The sequence below is a fragment of the Lepidochelys kempii genome, chromosome 2 (assembly GCF_965140265.1).
Source record: "Lepidochelys kempii isolate rLepKem1 chromosome 2, rLepKem1.hap2, whole genome shotgun sequence".
NCBI classification, from domain to species: domain Eukaryota; kingdom Metazoa; phylum Chordata; order Testudines; family Cheloniidae; genus Lepidochelys; species Lepidochelys kempii.
Genome location: NC_133257.1, coordinates 209,226,472 through 209,241,357, shown reverse-complemented (window position 1 = coordinate 209,241,357; position 14,886 = coordinate 209,226,472). Strand labels below are relative to the sequence as shown.

The following is a 14,886-nucleotide window of genomic DNA, read 5'->3' as shown; positions in this document are numbered from 1 at the left end:
GAGCCAGGTAGCCCCAGCTTCACCCGGCTGCTGGGCGGGGGAGGTGCCCGGCGGTGCAGATGGGTGTGTGGAGGGGGGAAGGGCGGCTGCCTTGGGACCCAGCCATCGGAGGCGTCAGCAGCCACCCCGCTCTCCCCTCCCCCGGGGGTGTCAGTGTCAAGAGGCAGCAGCAGCCTCTGGTGCCAATCCCGGGGCAGGGCGCAGGCGGCGAGGGGATTGGAGTCACCGAAGCGTCAAGCGTGACCGCCCGAGGCCCCTCCTGCCTGCTGGGAAGGCCATAAAAAACCTCGGCGAGGCGCCGAGCCACAGACCGGAGAGTCGAGCCACTGGCAAGAGCGCGACGCCGACCTGAGCGCGGGAAAAGCCCCATCGACGGAGCCGGCCGTGAGTACCGCGGGCTTCCCCGAGGGCCGGGGGACGCGGCTCTGACCCGCTCGCCCGGCCCGCCGCGCGCCTCCCTCCCGCGTGCAAAGCGGGCCGGGGGCCCCGGCTCAAAATCTCGCCTGCCCCGTGGCTGCCGGGAGCGGCTCTGCTCCCCGCGTGAGCCCCGCGGCCGCGGCCTCCGGCGGCTCCTCGCCCGCCCGGGCTCGCGTTCAGAAACAGCCGTTTCTTCCGCTTTTCGGAGAAGGTGCGAAGCCTCTGCCCCTTTTGTGGGAGAGCCGCGGGTTGGGTGCCGCCTCCTGCCTGGGCTGGGACCAGCTCAGCAGCCCGTGGAGCCCAGGGGGTAATAAACAGCCACCGCCCCCCCCCCCATGCTTTTTTTTTAAAAGGAAATCAAGTTTTCCGGTGCGTGGGTCTCTCTCCCCACTCACGTTTCATTGGAGGCTGCGGGTCTCTTCCTAGCATCCTCCTAGAAAAGCCGCTGTGTTCCCCGCAGCGTGCCCTGTCCCACGGCGCAGCTCTACCCCGGGGCTGCTGCTCGAGCCAGATTTTACCCCCGCCCCCCAAAGGTGACAACAGGCGCAACTTCCTTGCACAAGCTCGGCGCGCGCGGCGAGTGGGGCGCGGTGACTTTATGCAGCGCGAGCCGCCCGCGTGGCCGGTGCCCGCCAGAAACCGGGGAGGGGGGGGGGAGGCGCTGCAAGCCGTGCGCGGGTGGAACTGACCAAGGCCCGCCCCGCAGCGCTTTGTCCCGGGGCGCGGGGGCTGGGGGAAGGGGCTGCTGCTCCCTGGGCTGGGCGGCAGCCAGGCGCCCGCCCGTTCACGCTCCTTTCTCCCGCCTCCGCCGCCCGCGTGTCGCGCAGATGCAGGGGACCATGCGGTTGTGGCCGTCCGTGCTGACTTTCGCCCTGTCCTTGCTGATCTGCCTGGGGACGCTGGCGGAGGCGTATCCATCCAAACCGGACAACCCCGGCGAGGACGCGCCTGCGGAGGACATGGCCAGATACTACTCGGCACTGAGGCACTACATCAACCTCATCACGAGGCAGAGGTAGGTACCGGGCACCCTAGCGCGGGCAGGGAGGGCGAGCACAGACCAGCTGTCCTGGGTGGGTAGGTGGGTGGGGGGAAGCCTGTGTATTCACCAGGCTCATCCCCACCCCTTTCTCAGAAAACAAACTGGGAAAATACGTTCTGATCTCGCCCAGGCTCTGCTCTGTAGGAGGGGCTCTTTCCCTCCGCACAGCAGCCACTAGTGAGCACTGCCCCGAGGGGCGGTCTGACTCCTCCAGGATCTCTAGCTCATAGGTCCTTCTACACGAGCCAGGTGGGCAGATGTGAGGGACGGTCCCGTCAAGGCTGAGATCAGGCACCAGAGGCTGAGCATGGTCCAGTGAGGGGTATGGAAACAGCAATGTGAGTGCCGAAGTGGTGAGGGGGGCACAACTGAGGGGAAGCTAAAATGCTCCAATCGGAGCTCTGAGCACTTATGAATTCACAAAATGAGGTGCCCAAGAAAAACAGTAATAGAGAAAGAAGTCGGTTAAGGGTGGATTCCATTTCTGTAGCAACCACAGCCACCTCTTCATGATGGGGCAGATCCTGACTGGATACAGCACATGGGTTTTGTGTAAGGTGGAGGTAAATGTGACCTCCAACACGAATAACATGTAATAAAGGGTTGGTGGAGTGGTACCAATATGGGCTCTAGAGGCTGGTCTCATCCAGTCTTGTCAGGTTTTAACACAAAGAGCTTTCGTTGCTAGGAACACAAAAGTCAAAAGAAGTTTATTTCATGGAGAGAGCACCAGCAGAAGCAAACAGGGAAAGAGGGAAATAAAATGTAAACGTGGAACATGAGAGTGTGAGACAGACAGGGAAAAAAGCAGAACAATTTCATACTTCCATTGCTGCCGCTGTGTCTCATATGGTGTTTATCTGGAGCGAGTGACAGTTCTTATTGTTGCTGAAGAATTGTAGTAATTCAGAAATCTTTTGTTTTGACAGCTGCTTAGTACACCAGTCACTTAACAAATAATTAAAGAGCGCATTGTATCGGCAGACAAGTCTGCCCTTCCCTAGAATGGTTACCTAGGAATGGCCCTGACTTGCTCATGTTACTGCAGATGTGTGTGATGAAACCTCAGATTGAAAAGAAAGGTAAAATTACAATGTCAAGTCTCTTTGTTTGGGGGAGTCAGTCCGATTTAGTTCAGCTGGCTAATAGAAGAGAAAGCTTCCTCTGAACTAAGCGTTGCCCAGAAAAGCCGATGCTCTGATAATTTCCCATCTAGGCTATTGGAACCTCCTCTTTGCTGTGCTTTTGCTTTCCTCCCTCTAGTTCATATAAAATGCAGATGCCAAAATTTTCTCTCCTCCCCCTGGCTCTGCCCATATCATCTTCCCCTTCCTTCACACACTCGAATTCACTACATTGGTTTCCTACCTCTTCTCTCATATCCCATTTCCTAAATACAATTTCTTATATCAGCTGATTTATTCATTAGACTGGTGGCTCTCAACCTTTCCAGACTACTGTACCCTTTTCGGGAGTCTGATTTGTCTTGCGTACCCCCAAGTTTCACCTCATTTAAAAACGACTTGCTTACAAAATCAAACATAAAAATACAAAAGTGTCACTGCACACTATTACTGAAATTGCCTACTTTCTCATTTTTACCATATATTTATAAAATAGATCAGTTGGAATATAAATATTGTACTTCTAGTATATAGAGCAGTATAAACAAGTCATAGTTTGAATGAAATTTTAGTTTGTATTGACTTTGCTAGTGTTTTTTATGTAGCCTGTTGTAAAACTAGGCAAATATCTAGACGAGTTGATGTACCCCCTGGAAGATAGCTGCATACCCCCAGAGGTACATGGTACCCCTGGTTGAGAACCACTGCATTAGACAGTATTTCAAGTGTGGTTCTAGTCTGAAAAGTGACTGTGTAAAAATGACATCACCTTACTTAACAGATCCACTGCTTGCATATATATCATATTCATATCTGCTTCTTTTAGTGACAAAAACAAGATTTTACTCCCCCCTTACCCCTCTTAGTTCTGCAAAGTCAGTATAGCAGGGATGAGTGAGCTAGATTCCGTTCTGGTGTGCATATTATAAATAGAATGTTGAACCAAAGTCTTTATTGATGATAAGGCATGAAGGAAAAAAGAATCAAGTTTGATTTTTATATTCCACGTGCCAAGCAGGGGGAACAATCATTTTACTTTTAAATGGAGTAAATTTGAGTTGGACAGTCAATTAGAGAGTTGAGAGACAACAAATATAGAACCCTACAAAGCCAGTTTCACAATGTCACTTTCCAGGGTGGACCACACTGTAATCAGAGGAATGGAGGCCCAAATAGGACTTAATTGAAAAACATGATGGACTGTTTCTCTTGTTCAGTGCATTAACTGCACTGAAACAACCCACGGCAACAGGCTTGCAATTGGTTTTAATTTAACTCTTGCACATTTCCTATTTCAGTAATAATAGAAAATGTTGTGGCATAAACGTCTTGGAAAACTGATCCTAGATCAGAATTGATTTTTTCATGATGAACAGCATAACTAAAGTCAAAGTTCCCCAGTGAGAACTTTATTTCATTTTACTTAGTACTGGATGATGGTTTTGAGGACTGGTTCTGGCGGGCTATGGAACCCATAGGTGCTGGAACTAAGGGTGCTGCCACACCCCCTGGCTTGAAGTGGTTTCCATTATATACAGAGCTGACAGTTTGGTTCAATGGCTTTCAGCACCCCCACTATACAGATTGTTCCAGCATTCCTGATGGAACCTGTGATTGCAGGGAGACTCGTGATGAGAGGGCATAGGTAAGCTGCAAACAAAGTAAGCCTGTGTCTGTGGGACCTGGGCTTGTGTACTCAGCATTTTCAAGCCCATGCTTGAATGTCCACTCTGTGTTATAAACCTGGGTTTACAATTTCTGGACCTAGCTCTCACAGCCATGCTAATGTGTTCGTATTTGCGTCCACACTGCAAATGACAGGGCTTGGACCTGAGTGACAGCAGGCTGCAGGCTCTGACCCTTAGCAGAGTTCTAGGAGGACCCAGGTTCTTGAATCAGACGGATTTGTGTGTGGATGGAAGGGGGCTTGGGTTCAAACCTGAGTTAGAGCCTGGGCTTAGTGTGAAGTGTAGATATAACCAGAGAGGCTCCAGCCAGGAGGAAGAGAGAATTCTGGGCATGCTCATCACTTCTCACTGAGTGTGAGCAAGATCCTGAGGCTTTGTCTGTACTAAAAAGTTAGGATGACCCAGCTACGTCGCTCAATCTACATCCGTGGGCCATGCAGTTAAGCCGACCTAACCCCTGGTATAGACTGCACTAGGTCAATGGAAAAACTCTTCTGTCGACCAACTACCACTTCTCAGGGAGGTGGATTACCTGCACCAGTGGGAGAACCCATCCTGTCAGTGTAGATAGTGTCTACACTGAAGTGCTATAGCAGTGGTGCTGCTGTAGTATTTCAAGTGTAGACAAGCCCTGAGCCTCTTATCTTACCCTGTGGATATTGAACCCCGTAGGCCCAGCCATGAGCCTCCAACTCACCGCACAGTTGGTGAAACATATGTGAAAGGGTATGTTTGAGGGGGAAGAGGCAGAGGTAAGTGCCCTTTCCTTTTGGGTTTCCACTTCCTGCTTTGTCGTCTGATGCTTCTGTAGCTACTGATTGCATTTTTCTGTCCCATCCCTCCTGGCAACTGCTGCTGCTTTAACCAGTACCTCTTACTGTCCCTTTCCCATGGGCTACTGTTACCCGCAACTACAGTTAAACCTGCTGCCAAGAATGACCATTCATGGGAGCTAGCAAAAGTAGTTGCTTGTAAGAAGGGGCCTCTCTTCAAAGGTTTGCACACGAGAGAGCGGTGGCTCCTGGCGAGGCACCCGGCTCTGAAGGCAGTGCCGTTGCCAGCAGCAGTGTAGAAGTAAGGAAGATTGGTTTCCTCCTACAAGTTTGTTTTTATGGATGGGAGTAAGAAATTGTGGTTGCTGGTCACAGATGACAGGTGGTCACTCTTCGCAGTTAAATTATAGGGGAAAAATGTTCCTTGGCCTCTGCAAGTAGTCACTCATGACAAGTGATCTCTTGTCAGAGCTCGTCACTAAGGCACGTTTTACTGTACTTCCTGAGCCTCACCTCCCGTGAGGCTGTTCTCCATTCCCATACAGGGCCCTTCTCCACTGTACTCTCACCCCCTCCAGTGGTGACCTTGGGAACTTCCTCTGGGCCTCATCCCTGTCCTGCTGCTTGAGTCAGAACTCTATTCCTCCTCAAACCATCTTCTGTCCCTGTACAATGGCTTCCTTCCTGCAACTGGCACTGCCCTGCCACTTTGTTGCCTGCAGCTTCAGATCACTGAACTTTCCATCTCGTCTTCACTTCCCCCACAGCTTGTCATTGTCATCTCTTGCCTCCCCCAGCTTGTCCTTTGCATGCATTGCCATTCTATGTTATAAACAAACATGCAACATATTGTTTTAAATATAAGACCACAAGAAGGGGGCATTCCTATAGAAAGTGGCTCTAATCCAGGGGCTCTGCAGGTGGCCCTGGATGTGTCTGAACCATCTCTGATGACTTGGATTTCAGAAAACACTAGATTTTTCCCATTTCACATCTATATCAGATATGTAATGCGAAAAAGAGCCTTTGTTACATGCAGATTCTTTTGATATTGAGGACTTTGCAAGGTTCTGAGCACCCTCAACCCCTACTGGAGGTGCTGAACACCTTAAAGGATTTGAATGCCCAGGCCCAAATTTTCAAAAATGGCTTTGGGTGCCCAACGTGAGACACCAAGGGCCTGATTGTCACAAGTGCTGAGTGCTCACAGCTCCCCTTGAGTTCAACTAGAGTTGTGGATTATCAGCACCTCTGAAAAACAGGCGATGTCTAAGGGTATGTCTGCATTACAAGTGCTGCAGCAGGACAGCTGCAGCATTGCAGCTACACTGCTTGTAACACGACTGTGGACACAACAGCAATGGAAGGGATTTTTCTGTTACTGTAGTAGATCCACCCTCTCAAGAGGTGGTAGTTAGGTTGATAGAAGAATGTTTCCATTGACCTAGCTGCATCTACAGTGAAGGTTAGATTGACCTAACTATGTTGCACAGGGCATGACTTTTTTCACAGCTCTGTGCTAGGTTGACCTAAGTTTTAGGAGTAGACCAGGCTTCAGATTGGGCACCAAACACTACTGGCCACTTTTGCAAAGTTGGTCCTTGGTCTTTAAAATGTTAATACTATTCGGTGGAAGTGACTGTTCAAACATTTTCCACACAGCAAGCAGTAGGTTGGGATACTGTCATTGGAAAGTCTCTGGATTGTGCAAGATAGATATGGAGACAGTACCATCTACTCTGGTGTAAAGACTTTATGAAGGATTTCCTCCAATGGCAACTAATTCTATTTTGTGTTCAGCCCTGGCTTTCAGTTCAGTTCTCTTGTCATTGTTCTATTGTGACTATAAGGGCTATCCTAAGTGATAGAGACTGCAAAACTAAGGGGCACACCCAAGCCTTGAACATTTAACATTAGAAGAATTTGCTTTCCTTTTCTGCCACCTGGGCTGATCCTTAAGGCAGCACTCCATTCCTTGATGGCTTAATCCTATTCAGGACACAGACACCCTGTATGGCAGCACAATGTGTTGTCCTCAATCTGGGAGCCAGGGAGCTTCAGGGACAGAGTGTGTCGAGTATCTCAAAATAAGAATCCTCTTCATGTATCTGAGCCATGTCTCCTCTCTTGCAAGGGACCCTCTTTAGTCCTTATTCAGACAAAATTCTCATTGAAGTCAATGGGAATTTTGCTAAGGTATGGGCTACTTAATCCAGTTTTTAATTTGTTTAATCAATGTCTTTAAAACAAATATTTTAATCAGGGAAATTAGATTCCTCCTTAGGGGAAGTCCCAGTCACATCCATGTTAATTGGAGTAGGTAACTAGAAACAAGTTCCTTTGTGGTGATGGAGCATAAGACATATGATTCAGCATCACGCTTGATTGAATTACTATAATAGCATTTCACTGTGGGCGGCTGGTTCTTTTCAGATATTCATTTTCAGTCAGTTGATATAACAGAAATTTGCTTCCAAAACTTGAAACAGATACTAAATTGACCAAGACCATGGAAAAAATCCAGTCATTAAGATATAATAATAACAAGTCATCCTTGTTTCCACAGTCATATAGCATGATAAACATATGAAAATCACACAAATCATATCAAGAAAAGCTAAGACTTTTTTGTTGGAAGTTTGCTCTTCTGCAATCTAGCTGAATCCACTGGAGGGACACCTTGAGGACCATTGACTTCAGTGGGGCCAGGATTTCACCCCATGCATTTAGTAATTCTTTGCCAATGTAATTTTACCGTCATTTTGCCGATACAGTACAACCTCAGTGTTACGAACACCAGAGTTATGAACTGACCAGTCAACCACACAACTCATTTGGAACCAGAAGTACGCAAAAAAGCAGCAGCAGAGACCAAAAAAACCCCCCGGCAAATACAGTACAGTACTGTTAAACATAAACTACTAAAAAAATAAAGTGAAAGCAGAATTTTTCTTCTGCATAGTAAAGTTTCAAAGCTGTATTAAGTCAATGTTCAGTTGTAAACTTTTGAAAGAACAACCATAATGTTTTGTTCAGAGTTACAAACATTTCAGTGTTATGAACAACCTCCATTCCCAAACTCTGAGGTTCTACTGTATATCCATACAAGTAATAAACCATGATCTTTATTTCTTTATAGTGAAGGAAGTGTTCTCTTGTGGTTACCATTATTATTGTTAACCTAGTGGTCCCAGGCAGTAATGGATTACCTGTCAAGCTGACTGCTTATTATTGATACTGTTTTCAGAAAGGAGAAAAAGGGCGCATTCCTTTAGAAGAAATGGAAATTGGGATTATTTTTTCAAGTAAATGCCCCTAATGGATTCTATTGTTTTCCAGGATATTTTTTTTTAATGCAGGAATAGAAACACAGTTGTCAGGTTTACTAAGAACAAAGATCACACCTGACAACAATTGTCATACCATGTTACTAACAAAGCTCTGATTTGCAATACAAGATCTACGATGGCAAGAGTTTTAAAAGTGACGAGTGAGTTTGGGTAGCTCAAGTTTTGGGTCCCCCACTTGAGACAACTTAAAGGTGCTGGATTTTCCTCAGCACATTTTGAAAATCTGGCCCCTTTAAGGCATCTCATCTCATGTTACTAGTCAGTTTTGAAAATCTTGGTCTGTATGTATGGTAACTTGATGCAGTATGAGTCTTTTTGTATTCATTGTATAGGGCAGGTAGTTTTTGTGGATTTCTCACTCAATGAATTTCTGATGGAATATGCAGCACTATCCAAATCTGTGCTGGAATTGAACAAAAAAACCTTAATTGCATTTGTAGAAAAGGATCATAAACCTCAGATCTGCTGTTATATTTCCACTTCTCTCTCCCTCCCTTGCACATCCTCCCGCACAAAAAGTGTGACTGTAGGATATCTGCTAATACCTGCCAAACAAAGAAATGTTAGAAATGTCCGGTTTCTATCATGTATATTATAACAGGTGATTATGGAAAATATTTCAATATGAGGGGTCTTTATATGTTCTAATTATTGATATATTTGTAACCAATGTGACAGTAGAGTGACACATTCTCAAATGAGCAAACTGGGTTCAACTAAACCTGCTGGAGAATTGCCTTTACTTCTGCCCTACAAAATTTTACAATAAAGGTTTATATGAACATTCCAAAGTTAGTCTCAATTTTAAAGTTGGAGGTATGAAAAAATAGGTATTTTTTCCCCCCATTTAATAGATATGGAAAGAGATCAAGCCCAGAGACACTGATCTCCGATCTTTTGTTGAGAGAAAGCACAGAGAATATTCCTAGATCTAGGTAAGTACAAAAGTGCATTGTGATAACTATTATTTTTATTTTAAATTTAACTATTTCAGTAAATGATTTTCATAGGCAGAAAATATGTAAGCATCAAAAACTAGAACACTGTATTTGGATGTCAGTTTATATATATATGTATATATAAACAAATAAAATTATTTATCCATTATTAAAACAACACAAACATCCTAGGAACGTAAGGGCTATGATACCAGATCAGACCACTGGCTCAAGTAGAGTACTGTATCTTACTTTTGGCAGTAGCTGATACCTGGTGTTTAAAGGAAGGGAAGAATCCTCATAATGCATATCCCTTATTGTGAAATGCTGCACAGAATACCACCCTGACCCCTGATGGTGATCCACCTACATACTGAAACATGAGGCATGTTTCCCCATTAATTGTTAATTTTCTTAGTTTTATTTTTCTCTCTGAAATCCTGGGTTCTTTTAAAATAGCTTTAGGTGGGAAAATCTGTGCCTATATTAATCTACACACAGATTATATACATTGACTTTCTTTAAAATATTACATTTTGCATGAGTTTTGTGCCTAATATTTTACAAAGTGAAAAGGTCACAAGTTATTAAATTTTGGTTGGCACACACAAGAATGTCTATATCTGAAAGCCCATGATCTGGATGTCTGATTTTACTACAACACTATATAAAACAACATTGTAACAAGGTGGCTGATGTTATTAAATGTGTTATTGACTATCTCAGTATAATTTTAATTGCTAAGGTATGACAATCAATGCAGAGGGCCAGTATAAGATCTATGCATCACTGAAATTCCACTTAAACTTGATGTTGAGCGGAAAAAGCAGAGGTCTCAAAAATGCATAGGTGTGGTGTTGGACCTCTGCACAGGGGTGAATTTCAGTCAGTAAGTATATATCCATTTAAGCTAATGGCATATCTTGATTAAAATACTATAATAATGACTAAGATTAATACAGTCTTGCAAAATTCTACTTGCCACCTCATCTGGATTGAGTCAATTTTTTTAATGAAGATGTAAAATAGTATTTTTAATCTTAATTGTAGTTAAGAGTGGGTAAGCAGAGTTTAAGCCTTGACGGTTATGTTTAAAAGGCTGGTGATTGTATGTCTACTGCAGAAGTAAACTATTTTCACCGTAGCTATGTCATAATGCCCAAGCCAGCTGTTGTGTTTCATAAGTCAATATGCATGAGCCCCATGGGAGTACTCTCGTGCCTAAAATTAAGCACACATGTAAATCATTGCAGCACTGGCACTGAAGGGGCTAATCCTGCAAACCCTTTGTGTCCAGAATTCTCATTGATGCCTATGGAAGTTGTCTGTGCAGTAGACTTACAAGATTGGGCCCAAGTATAGGAAATTTTACTACAAAGTTAAAATACAGCATTATGGTTATGACTTTAAGTGCACCTGCCATGATACAATTTATCTCGCTGATTTGATGTATATGTTAAAGTAAACTGTAGTGAAATATGTTATGGAGGTTCTCTATGCTTTATAAAGACCAGGCAAAACACTAATTCTTCAAGGAATGCTATCAGTGTCGTCTGCTTTGGGCAGCACACATGTAGTGTTACAATTTATGTAATTCCTCCATCTAATTCTTTATACATGATTCTTCTCCTCTCCAAAAATGCTACAATGCTTTATTTATAATAATAATAATTAATAACTTAAAGCTTATGAACAAAAAAAAAAAAAGAATAAACGAGTGTGCGTGTGAAATGGAAAAAATTATAAGGAAGAGATTTTAATTTCATGCCCTCAACAGGGTATTGTAATCAACAGTAAGATTAAAACAAGGTCCAATATTATTAAAAAATAAAAGCAGTTTAAAATTAGTTCATAACTTAAAATAAAGTAATTATGTATGTATTTATATTTAAGAAATAGTTGCATGCATGGGCAGCTAGAGAATAGATCTAGTTTCCCATGGCTGTATCATCACCAGAAGGTCACATTTCATGCCTCTGTCACTTCTGTGAACTTAGACATTGTACCCAAAATTAATGAAGTATGAAGAAAAACTTGAATAGTATTCAGAGTGGCTGTCTCCTCTGATGTGCACTCTTACCAGCTAATAAAGAGAAACTCCATAAGTGTCTCGAATTAACATGGTACGTTTGGACATATAAAGAAAGTTTCTCCCTTAGCAGAACGTCTTTACTAGATTCTTAGGGAAAATAGATTAAAAATAAATGTGCTGCAAAACTAAGGAAAGCACTGAGTTTAATACAAATGTCTCTCTTATGCATGGTTTTGATCTTGTGGATCCCATGTGGTCATTAGGAAATCCTTATACTGTATGTGTATCATCCTTTGTCTCAGTTATGTTCTCCCTCTTTTTGTGTCTCTTTCTGTATGCACGTAGTACAATACCAGGATACAGAAATACTTTGGGCCCGTGGCATTTGCTTTAGCAAATATTTTAAACATCATTTATTTAAAATATTAAGCAATAATGCCACTTAAGTTTTTAGCAATCACTGCTGCTACCTTCAGATTGAGTTTTTGAAAAAACTAAATTCTGGGTGAACAGCATTATAGAATTTTGCTAAATTCAGTAAGTCCTCTCTTTAAGCAGTACAACAGACAATTCAGTCAGAGATACAAATGTACTGATAGGCATGTTTATATCTCTACGTGCTATAATTTTGTAGCAGAAATGCACTAAGTGTTAGCCACTGGCATAAAATTATTCTGCAATGGGTCTTAGTACTGTAAAGACACAGCACTGATGCAGCAACATTTAGGGTCCCATTACATAATAATGTGTGGGTATTTAACCACCTGACTTCCATTCATTTTTGTGGAAGTGGAGCAATTCAGTCTTCATACGTCACATTGGAAATGTATCCCATACTCTACTAGTGGTATTAAAATGAGAACTTTTATTACTTCTGCCTGTTAAAAGATCATCAATTATCTTAAAATCTATTTGGTTCTATTACTAATCTTTCAGAGAAAATTTCATAACATGTTTAATGTGTGTTACAGGTTTGAAGACCCTTCTATGTGGTGATGGAAATTTCAGCACATCGTCAAACTTTTCCTAGTTTTCAATCCATACTTATTGCTATAAAACCAATCACAGTTTATCACTCCTCAGTGCATGCAACCATCGTATTGAATTCTGTAGCATTTTTCCTTCATCATACTTGTATATACATTTATTTAAATAATTTATTTGTGCATTCCATAATGTAACATATTAAATGAAAGACAACAACACTATTATTGGCATAGTAAAGATTTGTTTTAAACTATTAAAACCGAATTATAACTTCCCTGCAGTCTAAAGTAGCATGTACAGTGATCATTTCACAAATATTAAAATAATTGTGAAAAGTGAAATAATTACAACACTTAGCTGGGCCTTTAATTCAATTTTTCTGTTTTGATTTATACAGATTTATTTGTTTCATAACATCCAATATATCCTACATAATTTAGGAAAATAAAGTGATCTGGAAAGTGTTTTTCATTAATCATTATACAGAACAATTGTTTATTACTTACATTAACCCATATATTAAAATTAATAGCATTTTCAAAATACAAAGAGGTTTAATTCTGCTAAATAGTCAAGACTGATTAAGAATTCAAATTAAAAAAATTGAATCTCTTCATTTTGGCAATATATAAAATGACAGGAAACAATATAATTCCTAGGACTATGAATATGGAATTTGGAAGTGTTTGAGGGTTAATAGTTGATTACATGAAAAGCTACCTAGTGAATGTTTGATATTTCCTTTGCAACACAAAGTTTTGAATAACTGAATCCAACACAAAGAATTTTCCTAATTTCTATCCTAGTCACCCTTTCCATGAGCAGAGAGTACCTAGATCAGGTACAATGGTATTTTCTTTGATGTTTATTCTCTAAATGTTCCATGTGTAAAATCCATATTACCCTGGTGGGAGAGCTACTGATGCTTGTTGAGTTGAAAATAACCTTAATATTTTCATCTAAAACTACTTAATGTTATAACAGCATTTTCTACCCTCATTCTATATATGGTTCTTTCATTGTCAGAGATTCAGTGTGGAATATTGTCAGTAGCTGTTTGTATTATATTTGGCCTCTTCTATAGAGTGGTACAGATTCTGGTCCTTGATCCCTGATATTTTAGCATGCTACCCCTTATTTATATGTCAGCGATGAGTGCATAGGGATTGTGTGAAAGAACACAACCAGAATTGTAAGTCAGAAAAAAATCTGCTCGGAAGTTTGATGTATAAACATTTCATATCTGTTTTCCAAATATTGTTATATAGCTAAAACACAAATACATCTATACAATTTAAGTGGGTTTTTAATCTGCTTGTTAGAGATACACACTGGATGTGTTGTTACATTTTGTAGTTCCTTGACATTTGCCAGTTACTGTATGTCATGCCTACTTCAGTGAAACATTAAAAACATATTCATTTAAAGAAAACACGCAGATGGTATTTTAATAGGCAAACTGTATTCAACACCTACATTGTCACTTTATTGATTTAGACTATATATTTGGTCTATTCTGGTGCATTCTTTACAAAAATTGAATTTAATGAGATATATATTGTATTTACCACTGATTTCTGGCATTGTGTATAATAAATACATTAGTGATCTTGCGGGACTACGATTTGATGGTAACGAGGATGTTAGTAGATCCCATGATTGTTAAATTAGAGTTACCTAGCATTATCTTCAATATATATGCCAGAATGGAGAAAGGAATGGTTAAAGAAGAAGCATATACACAAGTTACTCACTCTCTGCAGTCCCACCTAATTCTGTGAATTTTCTTCATCTTATGGAGCACACACCTGTGTACAAAAGCTAGTGAGAGCTCTAAGATGTTAAGTTTTATTTACCTTATTGTTTTAATGAGGCATTGACTATAGAGGCAAAGCAATCAAACAACATGGTACCGAATGATATTATATATACTAATATCTTGGATTTTCTTTCTAAATCTTCCTGTGTTCTCTCTGTTCCAAATGAAGCTCTTATAGTATTGAGTGAAACTTGCCTTCTGAAGAACTGAGCCTTTGTGTATCTCATCTTCCAAATACTGAGGAAACTGGAACATTCAAAATCACAAGTCAGGCCCCCCAAATCATGAAACTATCTTAAATGGTAAATTTGGGGTTCTTTTGATTCGCCTTCTGGTTTTTGAGCCTTTAGGATTTATGTTTTCAAACTTTTCCACAACCGTGAGGGGTAGACCTAATTTTTTTCTATAAAAAAAGCTGAGATTCATGACTCCAGAAGTTTGAGGCTTTAAGAAAATGAGAAACTCACAATAAAATCATGAGAGTTGGCAACATTGTATTGTTTTCACTGGGAGTTCTGGATTCATAAGAAACACGGGGTGAACCAGGAGCAGCACAAATAGGGAGCATTTATGCAGAAACTCATGCATGCGCATGAGGATGGGAGGGTGGAGGCAGCTTGAGGTACTGACACAGCATCCAGGATCAGGCCAGGGAACAAACAGAAACTGCTGGGGCCCCCTTCGTAGCCTTAGTTGGCTCCCTACCCTCTTGAGTC

The 14,886-nt window shown here is 41.9% G+C and overlaps 1 protein-coding gene and 1 long non-coding RNA gene across 2 annotated transcripts in view; one reads left to right on the top strand and one right to left on the bottom strand.

Moving 5' to 3' along the window:
- The window catches only part of LOC140907533 (uncharacterized), a 36,504-nt gene extending 35,532 nt beyond the window's left edge, over positions 1–972 (bottom strand). The window contains exon 1 of the long non-coding RNA XR_012157516.1: positions 813–972. This is a non-coding gene — a long non-coding RNA (uncharacterized lncRNA). The remainder of the gene's footprint in view (positions 1–812) is intronic.
- NPY (neuropeptide Y) lies at positions 50–14,660 on the top strand. The gene is made up of 4 exons (XM_073333713.1): positions 50–384; positions 1,245–1,432; positions 9,249–9,329; positions 12,336–14,660. Exons 2-4 carry the CDS (start codon positions 1,245–1,247, stop codon positions 12,358–12,360), a joined length of 294 nt encoding a protein of 97 aa, XP_073189814.1. The 5' UTR covers positions 50–384; the 3' UTR covers positions 12,361–14,660.
- The last annotated feature ends 226 nt before the right edge of the window (positions 14,661–14,886 follow it).

Coding starts and splice junctions, on each gene's coding strand:
- NPY (XM_073333713.1), top strand. CDS start 1,245: ATGCAGGGGACCATGCGGTTGTGGCCGTCCGTGCTGACTTTCGCCCTG. Junction 1,433..9,248: donor AACCTCATCACGAGGCAGAG/GTAGGTACCGGG, acceptor CCCATTTAATAG/ATATGGAAAGAGATCAAGCC. Junction 9,330..12,335: donor GAGAATATTCCTAGATCTAG/GTAAGTACAAAA, acceptor TGTGTGTTACAG/GTTTGAAGACCCTTCTATGT.